The sequence below is a fragment of the Marmota flaviventris genome, chromosome 3 (genome assembly GCF_047511675.1).
Source record: "Marmota flaviventris isolate mMarFla1 chromosome 3, mMarFla1.hap1, whole genome shotgun sequence".
Classification (NCBI taxonomy): Eukaryota; Metazoa; Chordata; class Mammalia; order Rodentia; family Sciuridae; genus Marmota; species Marmota flaviventris.
The window spans coordinates 11365709-11390275 of record NC_092500.1 but is presented as its reverse complement, the minus strand read 5'-3'; the positions used below and the strand labels follow the sequence as shown (position 1 = coordinate 11390275).

Below are 24567 nucleotides of genomic sequence, written 5' to 3'. Positions count from 1 at the left end.
TTTTTTGTACAGGGATTGAACCCAGGGGTGCCCAACCACTGAGCTGCATCCCCAGCCTTTTTTATATTTTTATTTAGAGACAAGGTCTTGCTAAGTTGCTTAGGGTCTTGCTAAGTTGCTGAGGCTGACCTTGAATTTGTGATCCTCTTGCCTCAGCCTGCAGAGCCACTGGGATTACAGGTGTTTGCCACTGTGCCTGGCTTACTGCTTGTTTAATGTTGTCTCATTTACTGGACTAGAAGTTCCATGATGGAAAGGATTCTGATTCTTTTAGTTTTCAGTGGACAAAATATCTTTATTTTATTTTTATGTGGTGCTGAGGATCGAACCCAGTGCCTTGCAGGTGCTAGGCAAGCGCTGTACCACTTGAGCCACAACCCCAGCCCATGATTTTTCTCTTCTCTCCGACAGCCTCCGGATGCCGGCATGACAGTTCACTGTTACTTTCAGCCTCTTGTGAGTGGGAGCTCTGTCGCCCACTGATGTGGGCCTAGCCCTGTGCCTGAACATAGTTGGCAATCAGCAAATGTTTGTTGAATGGGTGCGTGCGTGCGTGTATGTGTGCAAGAGAGAGAGAGAGGGAGAGAGAGAGAGAGAGAGAGAGAGAGACAGAGAGAGAAGTGAGAGAGGCAGCTTGAGTTCACGCTGTGCAGGAGGAAAGCACCTTGTCAGGACAAACTCAGCCCAGCCCAGGAGAAGGGGCTTCCTAGCTCACACAACTGGCTTTTGTTAGCATAGCCTTGCCGGGTTAGTGGCTCCAATCCTGTGGCAGAGCTCGGAGGGACTTTCTGTGCCTTGCTTTATTTCCTCGGCATGTTGGCATCATCCTACGCAGTGGGCAAGATGACTCCTGCCAGCCACAAGGAGACAAGATTTGAGTTTACAATAAAAAAAAGAGGAGTGTCCTCTCTCGCCTGATGTCCTCTGATCCATGAACGTGTGCTGAGCTGCTCAGTTTCACCTGCGTGGGAATCCCTCTTAGGTGCAGGGTGCTGATCTCCGTGAGGTCCCTGTTCCTCTTGCTGCTCATGTGTGTGTGTAGCTAGGCCACCTGGGATTTACTCTTAATTTCAGGTGACCACAGCATGAGCTGAGTCCAGCCCGCTCCTCCTTTTACCTGCACACGCGTCTTTTCCTCTTGCTTTTCTTTTAATTGTTTTTCTCCGTGTAGGTACATTAACAATGCGACACTATCGGTGGCCCTCAGTGTGCCTTCACAGGTGTGCTTTGCCATTTTCTTTGGAATGCATGTCATTATTAACAGTTGCTAACACAGATGTTATATCTGTTTTTACAAACTTCCCTTCCCTGCAGCCACCTTTGTGTTCTGCATGTCCTTGTTAGCTCTAATCTGTTCTGAGGTCTATGGGGTGTGATCAAGCCCCCCAACAAGGTGGCTTGGAACAGCAGCAATCATTTATGTAGCCCATGCGTCTGGAATTGGGGCAGGGCTGGGTCATTACAGCCCATCTCTGCTCTGTGTGAAGTTGATGAGGGGGGTTGGGGGCTGGGGGTCCTCTTTCCAAGATGGCTCACTTTCTGGCTGGTGCAGGCAGCTCTGCCAGGGGCTTTGGTTCTGCTCTCCAGAGTCTCTCCACAGGCCTTCCTCCCGGCACGGTGGCTGGGTTCCATGACAGGTGGCAGGATCTGCCAATCTGTTCCAGCCTGCACCCAGAAAATGGCACAGCCACACTTTGCCTTTTTCTTTTGGTCCAAACAATCCCAGAGCCAACCCTGGTTCCAGGGAAGGAGATGGAGACCGCACATCTTGAGAGCTGATTTTTGGGCTGTCTTTAATCTACCAGAGTGCCTCATAGCGGGCACTTCTGGGCACCTCTTCTTTTCCCAACAGATTTGTTTGAACTTAAATCCATCTGGTGTAAGGAGATCATCACGTACATATCTTTTTCTTTTGGGGATCAAACCCAGGGTCTCACATACTCTAGGCAAGAACTATGCAACTGAGCTACACCCCCAGCATTTTTGAAGTTTTATTTTGAGATAAAGTCTTGCTGAGTTGCCCAGGCTGGCCTCTAACTTGTGATCTTCCTGTCTTGGTCTCCTGAGTGGCCAGGATTATGGATATGTACCACTGCACCTGGTTATCACTCCCAGCTGCAAAAAGACAAGATTTGAGTTTACAGTAAGAGAAGAGGAGTGTCCTCTCCTGCCTAATGTCCTTTGATCCATAATGTAGTCATTTTTTTTTTTTTTTGGTATTGGGTATTAAACCCAGGGGTGCTTTATCATTGAGTTACATTCCCAGCCCTTTTTATTTTTTATTTTTAAAAAATTTTTATTGTTGGTTATTCAAAACATTACATAGTTCTTGATATATCATATTTCCCTTTTTATTTTTTTATGTTGAGAACTGGGTCTTGCTAAATTGCTGAGGGTCTCCATAAGTTGCTGAGGCTGGTGGCCTCAAACTTGAAGTCCTCCTGCCTCAGCTTCCCGAGTTGCTGGGATTACAAGCATGCTTCACTGCACCTGGCTGCCATTGTTTCATTTCTATACAACATTGAGAGATTACAACACACTGAATGTTTTGTTTTCCCCCCCTATGGTGCTAGAATTGAACCCAGGGCCTTGTGCATGTGAGGCAAGCACTCTACCAACTGGGCTGCATCCCCAGCCCCACACTGAATATTTAGATATGTCTTTGTCGTCTTTTTCTTATAGTGGGGCTCTCCTGCACCCAGTTATTTTTTGATGATTTGGACAATTTGAGAGACTGGGTCTGAGATGGTAACATCTTCAATAGGCTGAGAAAGCCCATGATACTTGGAAGATTGTGCAGTGAGCACCAAGCTTGGGGCTTCTCCAGAAGAGTTGGCGTCTCAGGCTTGTTGATGCAGAATGGAGACAGGAGCGAGACGGGAGAGCCTGCTGTCCCTTTCTTCTCTGCTTAGGTACATCTGTTCGTGCTATTTTTTATTTCGGGCTCCGTGGATTGGTTGTGTGATGCATTTGGATAAAATACTTGGGCTGGAGCATCTCACATTTGCCCATCAACTTCACTTTGTAGCAGATTTATATTCCGTCTGGGATGCCAGATTGAATTAAATGCTTTTTTAAAGTCTGCAGTCTGACAAAAATCTTTATCCAGTCAGCACTTTCACCATATTTAAAAAATAAGCATCTGTGGTGAAATGATGCTGTCATGGCTGATTTTTGAGGGAAGGATCCAATTTGGGGCTGATGGAGCTGGCTGCAGAGCGGACAGTGCTGAGGCCGACACCCAGACTCCAGGGCTCCCCTCCCACCCCAGGTCATCCCTCCCTGCTCCCACCCCAGGTCATCCCACCCTGCTTCTGTCGGGATCTCTGGGTTGACAGAGTAGATGAATTCTCTCTCCTTGCTGTTGTTTGGTGCTGGGGAGGGAACCCAGGGCCTCATGCATGCTAAGCTGCACCCCACCTGATTCTCCTTCTGAGGGAGGCGCCTGTTGTATAATCAGCATTTCATTTTGATAACTTCTCTGTGCTCTTGTGGGAACCACATATGTTCCTGGGTTTGAGAATTGATCTCTTAACTTTTTGTCACCCAGTGTCCACAGGAAGGACCCATCAGAGGGTGATGAGGAGCAGGCTGCCGTCAGTAAGTGGATGGCCCCTGACTGGAAGATGGTGCAGTTTCTGTGGACCCACCACTGTCCTCTGTGCAACCATTCTGGCCTGGTTTCCTCATCTGTAGGATGGGAGAGTTCTGTCTTCCTCATGTAGTTGTGGCGAGTCTAATTATTCAGTGCATGGAATAGTTATTGCTGAGTAAGTAACACATGACCCCATTTAACACGTGAACAGCAAACATTGATTTCTCAAAGTCCCTGGAGCTCTGTATCTGGGAGTGGCTTGGCTGAGTGGTCCTGGCTCAGGGCTGCAGGTCCCTTTTTATCATTTTCTTTATTTTGGGTGCTGGAAACTGGACCCGGGGGTGCTCTACCACTGAGCTGCACCCCCAGCCCTTTAAAAAAATTTTTTTTGAAGACTTTAAAAAAAAATTTTTTTAGTTATTCATGGGCACAATATCTTTATTTTGTTTATTTATTTTTATGTGGTGCTAAGGATCGAACCCAGTGCCTCACATTTGTGAGGCAAGTGCTCTGCCACTGAGCCACAACCCTAGCCCCAAGACTTTTATTTTTTAGTTGTAGGAGAACACATACCTTTATTTTTATGTGGTGCTAAGGATCAAACCCAGTGCCTCACGCATGCTAGGCGAGCACTCAACCTCTGAGCCCCAGCCCCCCAGCCCTATTTATTACTACAGTTTTTTATTTTGAGACAGGGTCTTGCTAATTTGCTGAGGCTGGCCTCTTGCCTCAGCCTCCCCAGTTGCTGGGATTACAGGTATGCGCCACCACATCCTAGAGGCAAAAGGAATTCGGGGTTCTACAATACACTGGAGACTAAACCAGGAGGTCCCCACAGAGGGAAGACTTTTATTTTTCATTCTCTGTCTTTTAGGACCTTGGTTGTGCCGAGTCAGCCCAGTGTCCCCTGCCCGGCACTTACAGTTCGCTTCTTTGGCGGAGCATGTTTCGTCCTGGCACCGGCTGCGGTCTCTTCCCCACTAGGGAGGAAGTAGTAGCTCCTGCTAGAGGACACTGCCCCTGGCACCACCGGGCCAAGAAGGGAACATGTCCTCTGGGAAGGGCTCCGTGTCTGCTCATCCCTGGCAATTCTAAATTTCAAAAAGCCAGAGATTATTTTTCAAAAATTAATTTATTTCACTATGATCATAATCACAAATTTGAACAAAGCAGAGAAAGGAAACAAGCCCGAACCCCACCTACTTCTTCAAACCCAGAGGTAACATGGCTGTCCTTGGGGACGCTCTGTCCCCAGGCCCCTGGGCGGAGCCATCCTGCTTTACTCAGTTACAGGCGGGTGGCCCAAGCGACTTCACCTCCTGCTTCTTTTCACTTAACTGTGCTCTGGGCTCCGCGGTCTTTCCACATTTCAGGAGCCAGTAAGAGTCCACCTGGCTTCACGTTTCTCCCGCCGTCCACCATTCTTGTGTAATAAATACGTTGATTTTAATGTGTGTATTCCAGTGTGATTATTTTTTGCCCGTACTATTTTGCCTTTTTACCATTTTCTTTAATCACATTAACCAGCAGGGGCTGGCGGCGGGTCCTGGGAGTGTTAAACCTCTTTCTCTGGAAATTCATTTCTTCTACTTCTGAACTGGAAAAGTCCTCAACCTGAGTTTTTATATGGCTTCAAAGGTTCATCTGGAATTAATTTGTAGTTCAGTGTGACAGAGGGGTCTAAAACAAAACTCCCCAGAAACTACAAACCAGTTGGGCTAAAATTATTCATGGCATGGTCCTGCACGATCCTTTTCATTGATTTGTGATTTTTTTTTTTCCTTGAGGGGGAATGGAACGAGGGCCTTGTGCCTGCTGGGAAAACCCTCCACATCTCCAGCACTGATTCCCTTTCTTTAATTAATAGGTACTGAATCCAGCTGCACCTGACCACTGAGCTACATCCCCAGCCCTTTCTGTTTTTAAATTTATTTATGGCACCAGGGATTGAATCCAGGGATGCTCAACCACTGAGCCACATCCTCAGTCCTTGAGACAGGTCCTCACTAGGTGCTGAGGCTGGCCTCAAACTTGAGGTCTTTCTGTCTCAACCTCCCGAGCCTCTGGGATTACAGGTGTGCCCTGCGTATGGCAGGGTTCCTTTTAAAATCACCTCTTATCGAAAACATTTACGTATGGTAGATTGTTTCACTGGCTCATCTGTTTTGCACCAATAACTTTATATTAAAAAAAGGAGGAATTATTGAAGTCAGGCCTCAGTTAAAAGAGGAACTTGGTCCAGCTGCAGAAGCTCTACTCCTGTGCTGCTCAGACTTGCCAAAACAATGAATCGAGGTATAAAAGTGGAAATGTGAATCCATTTCATCCACACCCAGGGAGCTGGCCATGCTGGAGGGTGACAGCACTCGCTGTCCTTACACTCAAGCTCATAGAAGACGTCCATTCGCAGAGCCAGGGCAATGTTAGAAACCCACCTGGGCCCGGGGGTGGGGAACTGGGTGGTGGGGTGTGTGCTCACCTACTCCAGGCCGGGGTTCACCCCCAGTACCAGAAACCAAGACAGAAACAGAAGAAAAAAGAAAATGTTCTCTAACACCACAGGAAGGGCACCCCGAGGCCACAGGCACCTGAGGCAGGCCAAGGGAAGGGGCAGGGACCGCTGTGACCGTCAGCTGGGGGATTCGGCAAATGCCACAGTGATCTTCATTAAAATCAAGAAAACCAGAGAAGACATCGCCAATCAACTGAGCAAGAATGGAATCCTGCCTTCTTAAAAGCAAATAAGGCTGGCTGATATTTTGGTGGGATGATTGACTTGGCAGATGAGGCAGCAGCAGATGTCACATGTCGAGGCGTCGCCAAGCACTTGTTACGGCACCTCAAACTGTTATTGAACAAGTGGCTCAGCTAGCCCCAGGGCTTCGGGAACAGGATTGGACACTGGGCACAGCCCCATTTAAAAGACTCATTTAAAGCATGACTTGGAAAAGGCAGGGGGGACCACAGGGTCCTACGTGGGCTCGCCTCAGATCTGTGTGAAATTCAGTGAACACCACACCTGGGATTCAGGAAAAACCCTTAATTCACGAGCTTCAGCGCTGTGCAAACTGTCCCAGATAGGATCATGGGGGTGACAGTCACCCTGCTGTGGGCGAAGTGTGGGACTTGCAGTGCTGGAACTCTGCCAGGGACAGGAGGTGACTGAGCATACAGCTAGGCCAGTGGCTAAGGGGCTTTGGAACTAGCCAGGAGGGGAAGAGGGGGAGCCCAGGAAGGGGCTTTGGAATTTTCAATGGCCGCATGAAGAACTCGTGAGCAGCCCTGAGAAAGTGACCACCAGGCTCAGGCGCAGGCCTTGCCTCAGGAACGAGAGAAACCCCCGAAGGGCACCCAGTGACGAGGGACAAGAGCAGCTGCAGAGTTAAGGGAACCAGGAATGACTCACCATTGCTGCCACCCAGGGGCATCTGCTCATGTCCCCTGGTGCATGTGACAGGTGCAAAACAGCTTCACTACACTGGGCAGGGGCGGGTCCAAGCAACGTGTGCTTCAGGACGCCAGAGGCCAGGGGAGGGGTGGGGATCAGGACACAGGATGCAGAGCGGCTGGGGCATGACCCTGACCCTGGGAGAGCCACAGCTCAGCACCAGGTGGCCTTGCAGGGACTTCTCTCCGCCATGCAAACCCTCGGGGCGCCTGAAGATAAGTGCCTCCAGAAACCCTGATGACAACGAGGGTGGGTTTCACCATGAAGGGTCCCAGGTGGGCTCTGGACCTGTCACAAGAGTGGAGTGAAGGGAAAGGAGCAGGTGGGCCCTTGAAGGGGACAGAGTGGGCCAGCCTGGCACTCAGTGACGGTCCAGCTGGAAGAGCTTGGCGTTAGAAGGCAGCTCACACCAGCAGAGGATGCCCTTCTCCTCACCCCGCTTCCTGGGCACCAGGGACCAGGCCAGGGGGACCGTGGTGCTGCAGCAGCTCCACTGCTGCTGGCTCTGCGGGTGGCTCTGGTGTCAACCTGGCAAGGCCTGAGTGGCCTTGGGCCGTCATGCATCAGTGGAGGGGGCTGCGGGGAGAGAGGGCTGACCGTGGCCTGTGGGGAGGCCTGGCCGCGGTGCCCACAGCCCAGGAGGACTGTCAGAGCTCCTCCTTGTTGCTGTCAAGGGATGGGTGTGGAGGCCCCCGAGACAGGCGGTGACCTTCTGGCGCGTGTTCCCCAGGCTGCTGGCTGCTGTCCTCCAGGGGCTCGTCCATGGTGGCATAGTCCTGCAGGAGCCCACTCTCCACGCCATGCCGCCGCAGGCTCTCGGTGCCCATGAGCCCCTGCATTCTCAGGTACCCCTGCTGGCAAAACGGGGGCAGCTTCTGGCGCGTCAGGGTGAACAGGAAACAGGACTCTGCACGAAAGCAGAAGGAGGAGGAGTCGGGCTGGGAGTCAGGCTGGAGGGTGAGGAGAGGTGCAGGAAGGGAAAGCTGGGGGGCCGGGGCACCGCAGTGGGGCTCGCTCAGGACCTTGCATCCCTTGAAACTGCTGTCTGACCTTTCTGGGTGCCTCACACACAACCTGGGTAGTCATGGATCATGACTTTCCATGAGGATACGAAAACAGGAGGCTGCCTTGACCTTTTGGGAGAACAAGGCTCCAAGGTCAAAGCCAACCACAGAAATGACTGGGGGGCTGGGGATGTGGCTCAGTGGTAGAGCACTTGCCTAGCTTGTGTGAGGCACTGGGTTTGATTCTCAGCACCACGTATCAATAAAAAAAATAAAGGTCCATCGACAACTAGGGCAGGAGCTCATTCCCATTGAGCACACCCTCAGCCTTCTCTTCTGGAGACTTGCTTGGATGTGGTGGGAATTCAGTGGAATTGTGAGCTGAAGCCTCCTGCAACAGTATTTGAGTTGCAAATACTGCATGCGAAGTTCTGTCTAAACACTGTGGGGACAAAAAAGATAAAATATTCTGTCCTGCCTAGGATGGAAATCCTGCCTTTGACCAGTGTATACACATGGTATATACTACCTGCCTGTTAGTTACTTAGTTATTGTGATTATCAGATGACAGTAGCAGTATCTCAGTGCTGGTGTTTAGGTGACCCTTACTTGATAATGCCTCCCAAACATGAGAATAATCATGGTAGCAATTTGGATGTGCTGAAAAGAAGCTGTAAAATACTTCTTTTCAGTGAAAAGATGACTGTTCTAGACTTAATAAGACAAAAAAAAAAAATCACATGCTGTGGTTGCTAAAATCTATGATAGGAACACATTTTCTATCTGTGAAATTGTGATGGGAAAGAAATTCATGCTGGTGATTCTGTTGACTACAAGCTTCAAAAGTCATGCCACAGTGCCTCGTGCGTGCTAGGATGGAAGGGCATGACACCAGCGGGTGGGTGACATGAGCAGGAAACTTGTTCCAACTGACATCAACATTTTGCACCCAAAGTCATCGAGCCTATGTGAAGACTTCAGCGAGGCCCCAGACATGACTGAGCCCACACCATGCACTGCAGGTCAAGGGTTTGTTTTTATCCATGGTTTCAGGCATCCACTGGGGGGTTTGGGACGTGTGTCCTGAAGAGAAGCGGGGCTTGCTCTGATTGAAAGCTCAGGAGAGATAAGGTGGATGTTGGCTGGGTCTTCTGGGGAGTTGGCGACAGGCTGGGACATGGAGGGTCGAGACCTCCTGCAGCTGCGGAGAAGCCTTCCACCTCCCAGGCCCCCTCATCTCACGTAGGGGGTATGTAACAGGGGACACTGTGGGGCTCCTGGGGCAAACAGGCTGACAGGGGCCCCATGGTGTCCCTCTGACTCTCTGAATTCTACCAGGGGACCCCGGCAGGACAAGTAGATAGTCCTCTCTGAACAGGGAAGAGAGCAGGTGCCAGGGAGGACAGAGGACAGTGAGGTGGCTATCTCTCCAGCACAACCTTCTGCTGATGTCACCCCCTCTGCAAGGCGTGGTGGGCCCGGACGCCCAGCAGCTGGAGGCCAGAGCTAGCAGCTGCTGGACAGCTGGGGGCGCGGGGCAGAGAGGAGCCGCATCTGCCCGCTAGCCGTCTCCAGGAGGAGTCCTCCCAGTTCAAGGCAATGGCTCAGTGGCTTGCCCTGTCCAGAACTGTCTAGAGAGGGAGGTGGGAGCCCGATGGCCTGGCATGGCCTATTGGAGGGGCCCACAGTCAAGGTGGGAACGTGCCACTAACACAGACGGCATTTTTGTGGAGTCTGGAAATCTCAGGAGACCGACAGGCATTTGGAGCCAAGGACTCGAACCTCTGATATAATTTCAGGAATCAGAGTCTGATCAAAGCTGAGAACTCCAAGACTGCCAGTTCTTCAAGGGTGTCTGGCTCTGTGAATTAACCTTGTGCATCTACATATGTCCAGATTATCAGTTAAAAATACGTATTTATATATAAGTATGTGTTTATAATATATAAATATATAATATGTAAATTCTGTAATATATAAATATACAAAATAAATATATACATGTAAATTATATAACATATAAATTATATATATATAATATATTTTTTTTTGGTACGGGGATTGAACCCAGGGGTACTTAACTACTGAGCCACAATCTCCTCTTTCCCTCCGTGGAGTGTTTGTTGCCTGTTCACCCCGAGATCCAAGCTTTGGCTGAGGGCCTCTACACAGGGCTCTCCCACCCCACTGTGTGCGGTGATGCTCGGGGGCCCAGCCCCGCTCGGTCGGTGTGTTTTGTAGTCTGGGCTCTGGGGAGCTGCCTTCTTTCCCTGCCGGTCTAGCTGTATTTTGGGGGGCACTGTCCTGGGAGGGGGCTGCAGGGAACACCTTGCCCACCCCCTATGGGCACGGGCTCTGGAGTTCTGGGCCCCTGGTCTCCCTGGCGGCCCCTGCACCTCCACCTTGGTCCCTTTGCGTCACCTGCGTAGAAGCTCCGCAGGTCGGTGTCCAGACAGTTCTCCAGGAAGCGCCGCAGGGGCAGGATGTGTCCCACGGGCGCGGTCCAGTCGGTCAGGAAGTCTTCCACGACGTGGTGGATGGCCGTGGGCCGCGGCAGGGGCCACTGTGCGGGGCGGAACCTCACCTCCTGCTCTGTGGAGGAGGCGGGGGTCAGGGCCAGGCTGGCCACGCAGTGTCCCCCGCCTCCCGCGCTCCCATCCACGCCTGCGAGGGCTGTGGGCTGGCTCCAGGAGGAGGGCTGACAGAGCGGGAGGAACTGGATCGTCACTGTGGCCCCCGAGGGCAGCGCCAGGACCCGCAGCTCAGGGTTGGTGTCCGCCCCCTCCCTGGACTGAGGCCCCTTCCCAGCCGTCCTTCCCCGAGAGGCTCGGAGCCCCGCGATGAAAGGGTCTAGGGCTCGCTGGTCCAGCCTCCCACCCGGGGACCCCCGGTGAGGAGCCTGCTGAGCCCAGACCCGGCCAGCCCGGTGCGGGCACCTTCTCCAGAGGCCAGCCGCAGCCTCGGGCAGCTTTAACTCTCAGTGCTCCTCCCCTTGCTGGCACCACCTGCCCTGGGGAACAGGCCTAGCTGGCCTCCCTCTTTCTCTGGAGCCCTTCGAGCTCCGAAGGATAAGCCACGTTCCCCAGGCTGCCTGTTTACTGGAGCTAAGCGGCGCCAGAGCTGCTGCCATTCCAGGTGAGTCGTCAGATGTGTCCTCATGCAATCCTACCAGGAGGGGACTACTGTCATCCCCATTTTACAGACAAGGAAGCCAGGCTCAGAGAGGTTTAGTAGCAGTCCAACGTCACACAGCAATGAAAGGACAGACTTGGCCCAGCTCTTTCGGTCCTGTGCTAGTCAGTTCCAGTTCCTTGCCCTGTTCCTTCTAACATGCCACCTACAGCCCCTCACCCACTGTGGTCATTGTCCTTTGGAGACACTGGTATGACAGTGCCCCTCTTCCTGTGTGGGGCTTGGTGGATCATGACACTCCAGCGTGGCCTATGCAGGTCACAGTATGTGCCAGAATCTGGAAATGGCAATTTTCTCGGACCTTCTGCCTCGGCCAGGTCTCTGGGCAGAGTCCCCGAGGGTCCCCTCTGTCAGCTGAAGGAGCGCTGGGAGGAATGAATTGTGGCGAGTGCCCGCTCACCGGTGGGGAGGCGTCTGTAGAAGTAGATGACAGGGTGGAGGAAGTTGGACAGCCAGGCGTCCTCGGTGTGCCCCACCGACCGGTCGTAAAAGAAGACATCCTTGTCGGGCCCAGAGAAGTTCTTGCCGTACTCCATGTTGACCACGAAGAGCCCGTGCCTGGCCGGCCTCCCGGTGAGCGTCTCCAGCTGGGCCAGCATCTGCATGGGGAACTCCTCCAGGTACTCGAAGGCCGAGGCATTCCTGGGGGGCAACATGGGGCTCAGAGCCGTGGCCGGGGACAGGTGTGGGCACGGCTGCCTGGCCACATGGCCCTTCCCCACAGTGCCAGCGCAGTGGCGGCCACTCTGGCTGCCTCTCCTTGTTGTCTGGTGCTGGGGTGGAACCCAGGGCCCCCACGTGTCAGGCGAGTGCCCTACCACGGAGCACCAGCCTGCACACACCCATGTGAGCCTGCTGTGACCACCACTCTCTCACAGACCTCGGAGAGATTCCACAACACTCCACACCTTGAAGTGCACACTGGAGGGAAGAGCCCTACAGGCCAGAAGGGAGTGGCCGCCCTGAGCTAGTTGGGAGCTCGGGGATTGGGCCACAGAGCAGGAGGGGTCGGGCAGCAGGGAGCCGAGCGCTCGGTGATGGGCACTCGGTCTCCCTGGGCCAACAGTGCAGCCGAGAAGGCATCAGCCACCTCCTCTCGAGGGGCCCCTCTGGCCACTGCGTGGAAAACAGCCCAGGTTACCAGCGGCGGTACCTCAGCAGATGGGGCAGCCAGCCAGAGCCATCGGGTTCTGGACACTGCTGAAGGCGGGCGGCGCTCGGGGATCTGCCCACAGGCTGGGTGTCCAGGTGAAAGGGGGCGGTCGAGGGCCACGTGGGCTGTGCTGAGTGCGCGTCCCTGGACTTGGCCACGCTCCGATCCAGGGGCCAGAAGTTCTTCCCCTGCTCCCCTCCCCTGGTCCCCTCCCTGGTCCCCTCCCCAGCTGCCCCTCCAGGCGGCTCCCTGGGTGCTCTGCGAGGTGTCCTCTGAGGCACGGTCCTCAGTGCTCTGCTGCTTGTTCTTGATGGATAAGCATCTGGACCGAGTGGGTCCTGGCCGGAGTGTGGGAACTCTGACTCCGATGCTGGGGACTGACCTCCCAGGGGTGCCCTGTTTCTGCACCTTGGTGCCGAAGGGTTTCCACCAGTGACTTTGACCTCCTCCTTTACCCCTGTAAGATGATCATCCCCATTGTGCAAAAAAGGTTCAGTTAGGTTAACTAACTTGCCTGAAGTCACACAGCAAAAGGATAAACCCAGAGTTCACGCCCAGGACCAACTGTCTGACTCCACTTCCCCGCCCCACCCCACCCCGACTCATTTTAAGAGGGAAGAGCTGGGCTCCCCCACAGACAGAGTGGGCAGCGGTGTGCTGCAGGGTGCGTGGGTGAAGCCTTGGGCGGGGGGCAGGCGAGCTACTCACTCCTTGAGCAGGATGACATCAGCCAGCACACTGAACATCTGGTAGAGCCCCGAGGCCTCGTTCACGCGCCGGATGATGGCGTTGGTGAGCTGTGTGATGGGCAGCTCGGTGGAGGGCCAGGCCACGCCGTGGTGCCGATGCTCCAGCAGCCGGTGGACGGCTCGCACTGAAAGGGCCAGAGGGAGGAAGAGCCTGTGGCACTGCAGATGGTATCTGTGTTCACTCTGCGGGAGGTGCAGGCCTTCGGGCGGAGTGGGGGCAGCAAAGGTTTGGGTCAAGTTCCAAACAGTAATTGTTCTCTGCTTGTGGCCATGCACACATGGGGACGGACAGGGACGCCACTCAGGGGCGTCCCCTGGGGTGAGCAGGCAGAAGAATGGGTGAGGCGGGGGGGGGGGGGGGGCCACAAGCCTGGGTCTGTCCACCTCTGCCTGAGGCCCTCGCAGTGGAAGTCCCTGCACTGTCACCTCACTTGAGGAGCCCAACCCAGACCCAGAGCCTCGCTGCCCTCCAGCCCGTTCCCACCAGAGCCGCCCACCTGGAAAGCCTGGATGGCGCCCCTCCCGCACCCCTGCCTCTAGCGCTATTTTGAGGCGCTCTTATCTCTACACAGGGTACAGGAGCAGCTGGTAGCTAAGTGACAGGGAGGGGCTTCCTTTCCCTGGGGCTGCTGGCCACGTGTCCTGGGAGGAGCACTGCACACAGACACCTGCTCCCCCACAGCTGACCAGCAAATGCCCCAGACAGTGAAGGCCAGGCGCCAACAGGGCTTGCGTGGAGGAGCCGGGTGGCCACGAGCTGGGAGGAGTCCGGCGCCAGGACCTGGCTCCTGAGGCGCAGTGGCTGAGCTGAGGGTGGAGAGGGGAGCAGCCAGAGCTGGGGGGGGGTGGAGGCTGCGGCCCGAGGCCTGGGGAGGCGAAGCCCGTAGTAGTGCCAGGTGCAGTGCCAGCAGTGGCCGCGTGGGAAGGGGTGGAGGACACCATGACCCCGTGGGCAGCAGCCCTGCAGAGGCTCCAGAAGTGTCCAGAGGGAAGGGAGCCCAGGAACTGTGAGCCCAGGAGGCCGAGGTCTGTGCTTAGCGAAAGGCAGTTCCCGCGGGCACCACAGCCCTGGAGGGCGGGCCAGCAAGGCCGCGGGGACGGCCTGGACAGCGCTCAGGAGGGAGCAGATGGCTGTGGGGTCCCACCCAGCATCTGTCTGGTGTCTCTGTCGTCCATCACGTCCTGCTGCCTCGCTGTCTTTTGCTTCCCTTGGGACAGTTTCTCAGCGGAATGATGGCAAGGTCCGGACCGACCCCACGGGGTTACCACTGTCCCACCCCCGGGAGAGCTGTCAGCTGCTTGGGGACAGTGGTCAGTTGCCTGTGCACCCAGGACTGCTTCCCACCTGCCTGAAGCTTACTGCCTAGGTGTGGCTTTAGAGTCAGCGGGTATGGATGTGAATCCCACTCTGCCATCCCCTGGCTGGGTGGCTAAGGGCAGGTTACTTGACTTCTCTGTGTGCCAGTTTTCTCATCCGGAAAATGGAGTTGAACTAACAGGATCTGTTTCATGGGGCTGAGGATGAAGTGCATGGAAAAATGGGGACAGAGGAAGCAAGAGGGCTGGGCAGTGGTGGCCAGGACGGCGGGAATGGGTGGCAGCGCATGTGGGATGGTGAGGCCTGGCAGCCGGGATGGTGTTCAGACATCTGGAGCCCTCCAGCTCCTTCCTGAGGACACATCATCTGGGAATGGACTGCAAGGCACGATGACCTCTCCCTGCCAGGTGGGAAGGGCAGTGGGATGCCAGACCACCGTCAAGGTCAAGTGGGGCAGCAATGGGACCCCTAGGGATTTTAATGGCAAATTAACTGGTTTAGGCAGCAGCTGAAGGCGGCAGAGCACCCGCTCAGCAGCCCGAGGAGCTGCCAGTGCCACTGTCTGTGGGGCGCGAGGCTGTGGGTGGGGCCTCCCCTGGACCCTCCAGTTCCAGAGGCAGCCATGGCTTCAGGGGTTGATGGCCCCAAGGAGCAGGGACTCATTCTCAAGCCACAGCTGGTGACGACAGCTGAGCCCACCCACTCTAACCTGGAGGAGGAGGCATGAAGTCCCCCCTCCTCGGTTGATTCTTCAGAAAATGCTGACTTATTTCATATTGACAACTATGGTATTCATAATATAACTCTTAATCAGAGGTACCATAACGTTATCCTTATCATACCATGAAACGGAGTACCACTATAATTCCTATAGTTCTTACCCCTTATTATCCCTAAGAGATTTAGCTTCCCTCATAGGATTTTTAACTAAATATATCATTATTCAAGAATTAACAGCCCAGTGAGGTGGCACACACCTGTAATCCCAGAAGCTTGGGAGGCTGAGGCAGGAGGGTCGCAAGTTCAAAGCCAGCCACAGCAACAGCGAGGTTGTTTTGAGGTGCTGAGCAGCTCAAAAAGACCCTGTCTCTAAATATAAAAAGGGCTGGGATGTGGCTCAGTGGTTAAGCACCCCTGGTTCAATCCCCAGGACTGGGGGAAAAAAAAAAACTCAAAAAATTACAGCATTATTATACCAACATCCACAGCCAGCCTGGCACGGTGGTGCTTGCCTATGATCTTCGCTACTGGGGAGGTTGAGGCAGGAGGATTCCATGTTTGAGGTCAGCCTGGGCAGCTTATCAGCTTCTCAAAATACAAAGGACTGGGATGTAGCTCAGGGGTAGAGCCTCCTGGGTTCAATCCCCAGTATTGGTGGAAAGCAAAAACAAAACAAAACAAAACAAAAACATTCACAGCTGTGCAGGCATTACTAAATTTCTATTTTTGCATATGATTAACTTATTGCACAACCCTAATAATATTTCCAACAATCAATGATATTAAAACAAGATTTCCACTGGAAAATATGAAACAACTCCCCCCCACACACACACTTTTTTTTTTTTTTGCGGTGCTAGGAATTGAACCCAGGGCCTAGTTGTGGAGGACAGACTGCCCGGGCCGAGTTCGTCGGTGTGGTGCAGAACAGCAGAGTTACTCCATCCTGCAAAGCAGGGCCTGCCCTGAGCTACTCAGTTCAGGGCTAAGGCAGGGGGACTCCGTAGCTCGTCTGGGCAAATGGATAGATAACCACCAGATACTGGACATGCTGAACTTACCCAACGGCTGCCCAGCACAATCAGAAGGCACAAACCGGTAAGTGAATCAACTGTGCTAATAAGTGACACCTGTGGGCTAGGAATATGGCTCAGTTGGTAGAGTGCTTGCCACTCATGTCCAAGGCCTAGGATTCAATCCCCAGCACCAAACAAACAAACAAACAAACAAAACAAAACAAAAAAAAAAAAAACCAGAGTGACGCCTGTGAACTCACTGGATTAAATCAGAGACACATGGGCACATGAGGTATTAAGCTCACGACTGTGAAACCAGGCCCAGGAGCTTATCAAACAGACCTCTGAATGGTGTCACCCTCACCTGGAGGGTAACAGGAGAGGCACCAGAGACATCCTCTTACCAGACCTCTGGTGAAGCCCCAGCCCCGTCTGTCTGATGAGGCTGCTTAGACACCACCCTGCCCTGCTGCCACCCAGCCCCTCACCCTGCACCCAGCCCTCACCCTCCACAGCTCTGTGCCTGAGCAAGGCCTCTGGCTGTGACCTAATCCTCACTTGTATCTGCTCTCTGCCTTTGCCCTGGGCAAGGCTCTTGAATCCCTGTGGCCACCTTAACCTTTCTCAGCCATTCTGGAACCTATTACTCTCTTGTTAAGTGTGACTTCATATTAGTAATCGAGAGTGGAAAGGAAGAAAAGACCCCGATTACCAAAGGGACATGAGAATTAAAGCCAACAAAGTGATTTGACTTGTGAATTTATTTATTTATTTTGGTACCAGGGATTACTGAACCCAGGGGTTCTTAACCACCGAGCAACATCCCCAGCCCTTTTTTTATATTTTATTTTGATACAGGGCCTCACTAACTTGCCGAGGCTGGCTTTGAACTCACAATCCTCCTGCCTCAGCCTCCCCAGCAGCTGGGATTACAGGCGTGCGCCACCACACCTGGCCTTGTGGATTCATTTTATTCAATAAATTCTGCGGTTGTGGAAAGGCTCCCGCGTGCCTGGCCTATGTCAGTGGCCTGGCTCCCACCAGACACTCCCACACACTAAGCCGGGGCCCTGAGCCACATCCGCCGGAAACATTTTCCTTCCATCACCTAAATATATATATGTATTTTGTTGATGGACTTTTATTCATAAGCAGTGCTTAGGATGGAGCCCAGTGCCTTGCCGGTGCGGGCAGGTGCTCTACCACTGAGACACCCCAGACCTAAGAGGCTTGATCTTCCCTGGGCCTAGCATGCTGCTTCTGCTCTGAACTCTGGACTGAATCTTACATCCACTGAATGCAAATCAAACACTTTAAGCTAAAAATTTACTAAATTGGTGGGATCAAACCCCAGGAAAACTTAGTTAGCAGTTAAATATCCCAGTCAACTGGCTTTGATCTACTTCTTTCTCTGTTAAGGGGTAAAGAAGTCGGGAGAAGCCTGAGCAGAACTGAAACTGCTCTCTTGAATTTGCAATTCAACATGAATATTTGACTTGGGATCTGCTAAAAAGAGGATCCAACTTTTAGATTCACATTTATCCAACGTCAGTTATTCTCAAGAAATCACAGCGATCCCGCACATTATACCTACTCTTTGGTGCTTCATCAGAGGAGCAAGGAGCACCCTATACCTTTTAATTCAAGCCAAGCTATGAAAATCCAGGGCCTCTAATTATAACGTAAGTTATAATATCATCATTACTGTTTGGGTCTTCGTGATAATCGTTTTCATAGTAATACCTATCTTAATCGGGGGATGCAGCAACTGGAGTTCCATTAACAACAGGCCCCAGATACAGTGAGAAAGTCATCAAAACTCTGACCCTCAGATCTTTCTTGAGAAAAATGAGGATTTGGCTAGTGGCTCATTCCTGTAACCCCAGTGACTACAGGAGGCTGAGGCAGGAGGATTGCAAGTTCAAGGCCAGCCTCAGCAACTTAGGGAGGCGCTATCTTAAAATAAAAAGGACTGGGGTGTAGCCCCAAGTAGAGCCAAGGGCCCTGGGTTTAATCCCCAGCACAGGAAAAAAAAAAGAGGGAAAGGGAGGGCAGAGGGAGGGGAAGTCCCCCCCCCCCCACTGTCTAGTTCCCATTTATCCTTAAAATCACAAGGCATCAATTTTGGGTTGGGCATTATTCTTGTACAATAAGTCAAATTATTTTTCAAAATTATGTTTTAGTATTTGATGTGCACTCTCAAGTTAGCAGAAAATTTATACCTTCAGTGCTGAGAGTTGTGAATCACAAGTATTTAATCTGATTGCAACTTTTCTTTCAATCTTTCAGCAGGCAGCCTGTGCCTGAGAGAGCTACCCAGCTGGCTGATGGGTGCCCAGGAATCAATCACCTTATTCAGCCTCAGGACAGCTCTGAGCGGGCAGAAGTCACCTCCTTTTCACCTCTGATGATAGGGATGTGCTCAGCCAGGGTAAGGTCACCTCTAAGACCACCCATCCAGGTTAGCATGCTTTGTGGCCCTGGAGATTGGACTCTACCACTGAGCTACCTCCCCCCCCATTTTTACTTTACTTTCAGACAGGGTCTTTCTTGAGTTGACAGGTTGGCCTTGAACTTATGATTCTCCTGCCTCAGCCTCCTGAGTCACTGGGATTACAGGCGTGTCCACCGTGCTGACTTAAGTTAGACTCTGTTAACCCCTCAGGCTTTAAGCACAACACAGGCCACCCCAGAGCCACCCACCTTTATGCTGTATCTGTTGCTACTTTTCTAGGCAGACCCCCAGGCCGTGAAAACCTGGGGTCAGCTGCCTAACAGGAAGTCATGACCACTGACTGCTGGTGAACAGTCCCTTAACGCTTCTGGAGGTCTGGAGTATTCATAAGCCCCAGGGATAATGACGGGTCCTGCCTGGGGACAGTGGCCCTCTCACTGGACTCACCTGTGTACCGGAATCCGTGGATGAAGCCCCCAGCTGATTTGCGGTAGTCCACCGAGTGGCTGGCGGTGCCCAGGATGAAGAGGCCGCGACTGCCTTTGGACTCATAGCTGGCTCTGATCAGCGGGTACTTCTTGCTGAACTCGCTCCCGGAGCTGAGTCTGAGGGACCTGGGAGTGGAAAGGGGTCAGTCACAGTCCTCGGTGGAGGAAGCCCTTTCCACCCATCCCACTGGAGGTGGGGACGAAGTCCTCATCTCATAGATGAAGCACCTGGGCTTAGATCAAGGACACGCAGGTCAGGGACAGAGCCCAATCCAAGCTTGGCCCAAGGCTAGGCTCTGGGCCAAACCTGAGGCCTGCTGTCACCTGAGGGGAAAGGAGGGTCTGGGCAGGCCCTTGTCCTCCTGTGCCCTGGCCAGAAGGCAAGAGAGAGTGAGCGGATGCTCTGGGCCAACCCTCACACGTGTCCGAGTAGCAACCTCTACAGGCCAGGCTCCACTGGGGGCAGTCCTTCAAAATCCATTATGAATAACTTAAGGAACTTTTTATTTTTTTGTGCCAAGGATTCAACTCAGGGACACTGAACCACAAAGCTACATCCCCAGCCCTTTTTTATATTTTGAGACAGGGTCTCACTGAGTTGCTTAGGGCCTTGAACTTGTGATCCTGCTGCCTCAGCCTCCCAAGCCACTGGGATTACAGGTGTGCACCACTGCACCCAGCTCAGAGATTAACTTTTTTTTGGTACCAGGGATTGAACCCAGGGGTATTTAACCGCTGAACCACATCCATAGTCTTTTTTACGTTATTCTGGGACGGGGTCTCCCTAAATTGCTAAGGCTGGCTTTGAAATTGAGATCCTCCTGCCTCAGCCTCCTGAGCCATCAGGATTACAGGCGTGTGCCATCATGCCAGACAGGAACTGACATTTTACTGAGCATATAGATATGCCAAGCACTGTCTTATATTAATCCTCACATGACCATATAAGAAGGAAACGAGTATCCCCAGGGCAGAGATAAAGAACTGAGGCAAACTGTGATCAAGTGACCTTCCGAGGGCACCCAGATTTGACCAGCAGAGATGCCAGGTTGACCTGGCCTGTGCTCATGGCCCTGGAGAAGCTCACCCCTGTCTGGGCCTGACCGCCCACCTGACCACTCAGGGGAGGACCCCTGATGGAGGGTCTCAGGACCATCTGGGAGCTGCAGTGGACAGAGAATCACTGTCCTGAAAGGGAAACCAGGGGAACCTACCTCAGATCTTTCAGGGACATTCTGAAAACTCTCTCAATGGCCCACTGTGTGGCCTCTGTGTCCCCAGGAGGTCAGAAGGTGCTTCCGCCTCTTTCCCCGTGGGACTCACTGGTTGAAGATGGAGAAGTCGAATCTCCAGCCCAGGCAGCGGATGACCCGGTCGTAGGCCACGCGCATGGCGAAGTTGTCATTGTCGTCCTGGGGGAGGGGGATGGCATCAGCACTCTGGTTGGCGCTGGTTTCCTCCAGGAAGAACTTCAGGGTGATGTGGAACCTGCCCTCGTGGTCCTTCACGATGGCCAGATCCGTCAGGTCCGACTCGAGAAGCCCGTCCAGGGACTTCAGCTGATAGGTGTCCAGCAGGCCATTGTTGATAGCTCTGGGGCCCCAAGAGAATGCAAGGGGACAGGAGGGGACTCAGGAGGGCTGGTGAGTCCGGCGGGGCCAGGAGGGGTGTGAGAGGCGGTTCTTCCCACATTTGGGGCTTGCGAGGGTTGGGCAGTGGCGTGTCCTCAAGGACTAGTGTTGGGAGCTTGGTCCACAGCGTGGTGATGTTGGGAGGGTGGGGGACCTTCAGAGGTGGAGCCTAGAGAAGGCCACTGTCTAGCGAGACAGTTTTAGCAAACCTGACCCTTTCCCTCATCTGTCTTCCCGTCTCACCACGTGACTGCTCCCTCCTGTGTTCCTGTGATCCTGATGACATCTGCCGTGAGGTGACACAGGCAGGGGAGACCTTGACAGAGCCAATACCAGGCCATTTGGACTTCCCACTTTGAAAGTATGAACTAAATAAAACTCTTTTCTTTTTTTAAAAAATATTTTATTTTTTAGGTTTTAGGTGGACACAATATCTTTATTTTTATGTGGTGCTGAAATCAAACCCAGGGCCTCATGCACGCCAGGCAAGCGCGCTACCACTTGAGCCACATCCCCAGCCCTAAAACTCCTTTCTTTGTAAGTGGACCAGCCCCAGGTATTTTGTTACAGTGACACAGATCCTGGACTGCTACAGGCTTTCAGTACAAGGATGCAGCATACCTGAGGTCTCCAACGTAGTGGGTGGCCCAGGAGAGCCGCACCCGGGAGCGGCTCAGCATGTGGATGAAGTTCGTGACACCCAAGATGTTCTCTGCCGTCTCAAAGGCCGAGTTCCCGCGGCCCAGTATCAGCACATTCTGACCCACAAAGTCCCCAGGATCCACGGACACAGACTCATAACCCTCTGCGTATTCAGAGCCAGGGAAGTCAACCTGGTTGGGGACTGACACACCAGTGGCCACAAGGAGGACACTGCAGGTAAGGACACAGGAAAGATAGTGCAGTCTCTCAGCGATAAGATTACTTGGTTAAAACCACCTGCTTCACCCCGACTGCAGGCTCCTAACAGGTGACAGACGTTCATTCACTCACTCACTCATCACTCGGCCACTTGCTGACCCAGCCCATACTGCAAGACCTTCCTCTTGAAGACCTCACAGCCCAGGGGGTACACATGCCTGCACAGTGTGCTCCATCCATCACACTGATCCTGGGGATTAATTATGCTTTCTTTCTTTTTTGGGACCAGGGATTGAACCCAGGGGCATTTAACCACTGAGCCACATCCCCAACCCTTTTTTATATATTTTTTTTTAGAGACAGGGTCTCTCTGAGTTGCTTAGGGCCTTGCTAAGTTGCTGAGGCAGGCTTTGAACTCACAATCTTCCTGCCTCAGCCTCCCGAGCTGCTGGCATTATAGGTGTGGGCCATCTCGACAGGCTTAATTATGCTTTCTGATTGAGGAGAAAGTGATACTGTGAGAAAACTGAAAAATCAACCTAACGTTGATCACAGCCATCAGGTGAAGCACCTCCCCTGGTGATGCAAATGGAGCCTGAATTCTGTTTCCCCTCCTGACCTGCCTCCTAGGTATGAATGTCTGCTAAGCAATACTTGGGTGGTGGGCCCTATACTGGTGCGTGTGTTTACTCCTCAAAGCAGCCTGGAGTGAGCTGAGTGGTCTCTCTCCAGGCGAGGAGATGCAGCTCCTGTGAGTTCCTAAGAGCAGCAGAGCACTTTGTGCTCAGATGGGTGTGATTCCAAAGTCCTGCTCTTTGGAGAGGAGAAGGGCGTAGGATCCAGCAGTGGTCAGTTTGGGAGTCGGATCCTGCTGGCCTGCAGAATGCTTTGATCACAGGGTGGTTTCAAAATAGAACTGGATGGCCTGTGGAAGGAGCACACAGAGCCCTATTGGTCCTTTCTTCTGATCCTTATCCACTCTGCTCGTAACTGACTCCCTTCTGCTGCAGCACAGCTGCCTGAAGTGTGAGAGTCCAGATCAGCACAGTCTTCTGCCCCTGGGCTGTGAGAGGCAAGAAGCAATGCTGGGCCTACATAACAGAGCAGGTGAACACTGCTGAGCACCTGCCTGGGGCCAAGTTCAAGGCTAATGGCCAGGAAAGGAGAAGCAGTCTAATGCAGCGGATGGAACACAGGATTTGGAGTCAGAAAAATATGAGCTCAAATCGCAGTTCTACCACATACAAGCGGTGTGACACAGCATTAATTACCCAACTTCTCTGAGCCCCAGGTATTCACCTGTCAAATGGGATCAGTGAACTTCCCCCCTCAGTTCCTTGTGAAGATTAAACAAATTTTGGGGGCCCAGGCAATATTAAGTTGACTCTCAAGCCAAAACAAGCTAAAAATGGTCACTGGAAGCACTTCCTGTTGGGCCTCTCACTTCTGTTTGGTTCTGAAATCCCACTGGGCCGACCCTGGCTGGACACTTGACCCAGTATTTCCCATCATGCATTCTGGGGACACTAGTTCTAGGAAATGCTCTTTAAGATAGATTTTGGGGACACATAAACTGTTTCTGCTTGACACCAGCATCACAGTGAATATGAAAGTAGCAAAGACTGGCAAATCCAGAGGAAAGAAATTTGCCACAACTTTTAAAGGACACACTTGAGAAACGGTGCCTAAGCAGAACCTCAGTTGGATCCAGGAGTGGGAGAAATGCCCTGCTTCTCCCATTTCTCCCACATCTCCAGGTAACCAAAGTGTCCCTCTGGGAAAGACCTCAGCTGCAGCTGGCCAGCTCCGGCGCAGGTCCCTTACCTGCATTGGTATGTATGGCCCTTCTGGTCAATCAGGATGAAGTAGTGGCCGTTCCAGGCTCGCTGGTCCTTGTCTAGAGTGACGTGGGTGATGGTGGTGTTGTACAGCACGTGGAGCCCCAGCCTGTCTGCGAAGTCGCCCAGGTAGCGCACCATGTCCCCGGCGTCAGGGAAGTAGGCGCGGGAGTAGTGTCTGAAGAGGAGCCGGGGATCGTGGCTGAGTAGGGAGTTCCAGTCGTGGCGGAGGTTGAACTCCGCGTTGGCCTTTCCTGTGTAGCGCTTGTTGATGCTGATGAGCTTGCGGTGCCGCGGGTAGCGAGTGAAGAAGCTGCCCGGGGCCGACGCGCGTTCGAAGACCACATAGTCTCTGCCGGCCCGCTGCAGGAAGGAGGCCATCTGCAGGCCCGCGGGCCCCGCGCCCAGCACGCAGTAGTCCCGGTGGGAGCTCACGCACAGAGTCGGGTGCAGGACGAGCGTCAGGAGCAGCCCCGGGGGTCCCCAGAGCCGGGCCGCGGCGGAGAGGTGCATCCTGCGGCAGACCAGAGGGGAGGCCTCGCACCTCGCGGGTGCCGGCAGGTGCTAGCCTTGTCTTTCCGAGGAATGGGGATCAGATGCCCAGGGAGAAGCAAGGGCTTGCGTGCGCCCTCACCGCAACGTGAGGCGCAGCCGGGACCGGAACCCCAGGACCTTGGAGCTCACTTGCCCCCACGCGGTCTGTTCCATGAGGGCTCTGGGGCTCGCAGGAGTCCCGGACCCTTCCGTCTCATCTCCCATCTCCTTTCCCGCAGGTGCCATCCCCTTTCGTATTGGACACCCAGGGGAAGCAGAGGGTGTCCCCCGATTTCCCGCTCATTCGAGGGGCGCCCCAGGCCCGCGGTACCCTCCGCCGGCACAATCTCTCAGCCACGTCCCTGCCCCCGGGCTGGAGACTGAGGAGGTGTGGCGTGCAGGCCCCGCCCCCGCCCTCCTGGGCAGAGACAAGGATGTCCAGCGCGCCTCGCCCGCCGCGCGCGCCCGGGTGGCTGCTGCCTGTGCGTGCGCGTGGACAGGCTGCGTCCCGGCCCCGCGCCGCCGGCCGCCGCCCCAGCGGAGATCGAACCTCGCGGCCGCCGGG

The 24567-nt window shown here is 53.5% G+C and overlaps 1 protein-coding gene and 1 long non-coding RNA gene across 3 annotated transcripts in view; one reads left to right on the top strand and one right to left on the bottom strand.

Moving 5' to 3' along the window:
- LOC117794703 (uncharacterized) overlaps positions 1-5045 on the top strand; it is a 14599-nt gene extending 9554 nt beyond the window's left edge. Inside the window, exons 3-5 of the long non-coding RNA XR_004618552.2 lie at positions 2683-2912; positions 3551-3770; positions 4470-5045. This is a non-coding gene — a long non-coding RNA (uncharacterized lncRNA). The remainder of the gene's footprint in view (positions 1-2682; positions 2913-3550; positions 3771-4469) is intronic.
- Foxred2 (FAD dependent oxidoreductase domain containing 2) lies at positions 4709-24567 on the bottom strand. Of its 2 annotated transcripts, none has more exons than XM_027938810.2 (8): positions 23455-24567; positions 21391-21642; positions 20462-20731; positions 19098-19264; positions 13101-13266; positions 11640-11881; positions 10469-10639; positions 4709-7950 (listed from the first exon to the last, which is right to left on the bottom strand). In XM_027938810.2, exons 1-8 carry the CDS (start codon positions 23979-23981, stop codon positions 7691-7693), a joined length of 2055 nt encoding a protein of 684 aa, XP_027794611.2. In that variant the 5' UTR covers positions 23982-24567; the 3' UTR covers positions 4709-7690. The 2 variants fall into 2 exon arrangements, with proteins under 2 accessions (XP_027794611.2, XP_071465616.1); XM_071609515.1 differs by having other exon boundaries at positions 10469-10634.

Bases quoted from the DNA above. Each gene is read 5' to 3' on its own strand.
- Foxred2 (XM_027938810.2), bottom strand. From the start codon at position 23,981: ATGCACCTCTCCGCCGCGGCCCGGCTCTGGGGACCCCCGGGGCTGCTC. The intron at 19,265-20,461 runs GTGAGTCCCACG...TTCCACTCCCAG, and splicing joins GACTTCTCCATCTTCAACCA to GTCCCTCAGACTCAGCTCCG. The intron at 7,951-10,468 runs GTGACGCAAAGG...GCTTTCGTGCAG, and splicing joins CCTGCGGAGCTTCTACGCAG to AGTCCTGTTTCCTGTTCACC.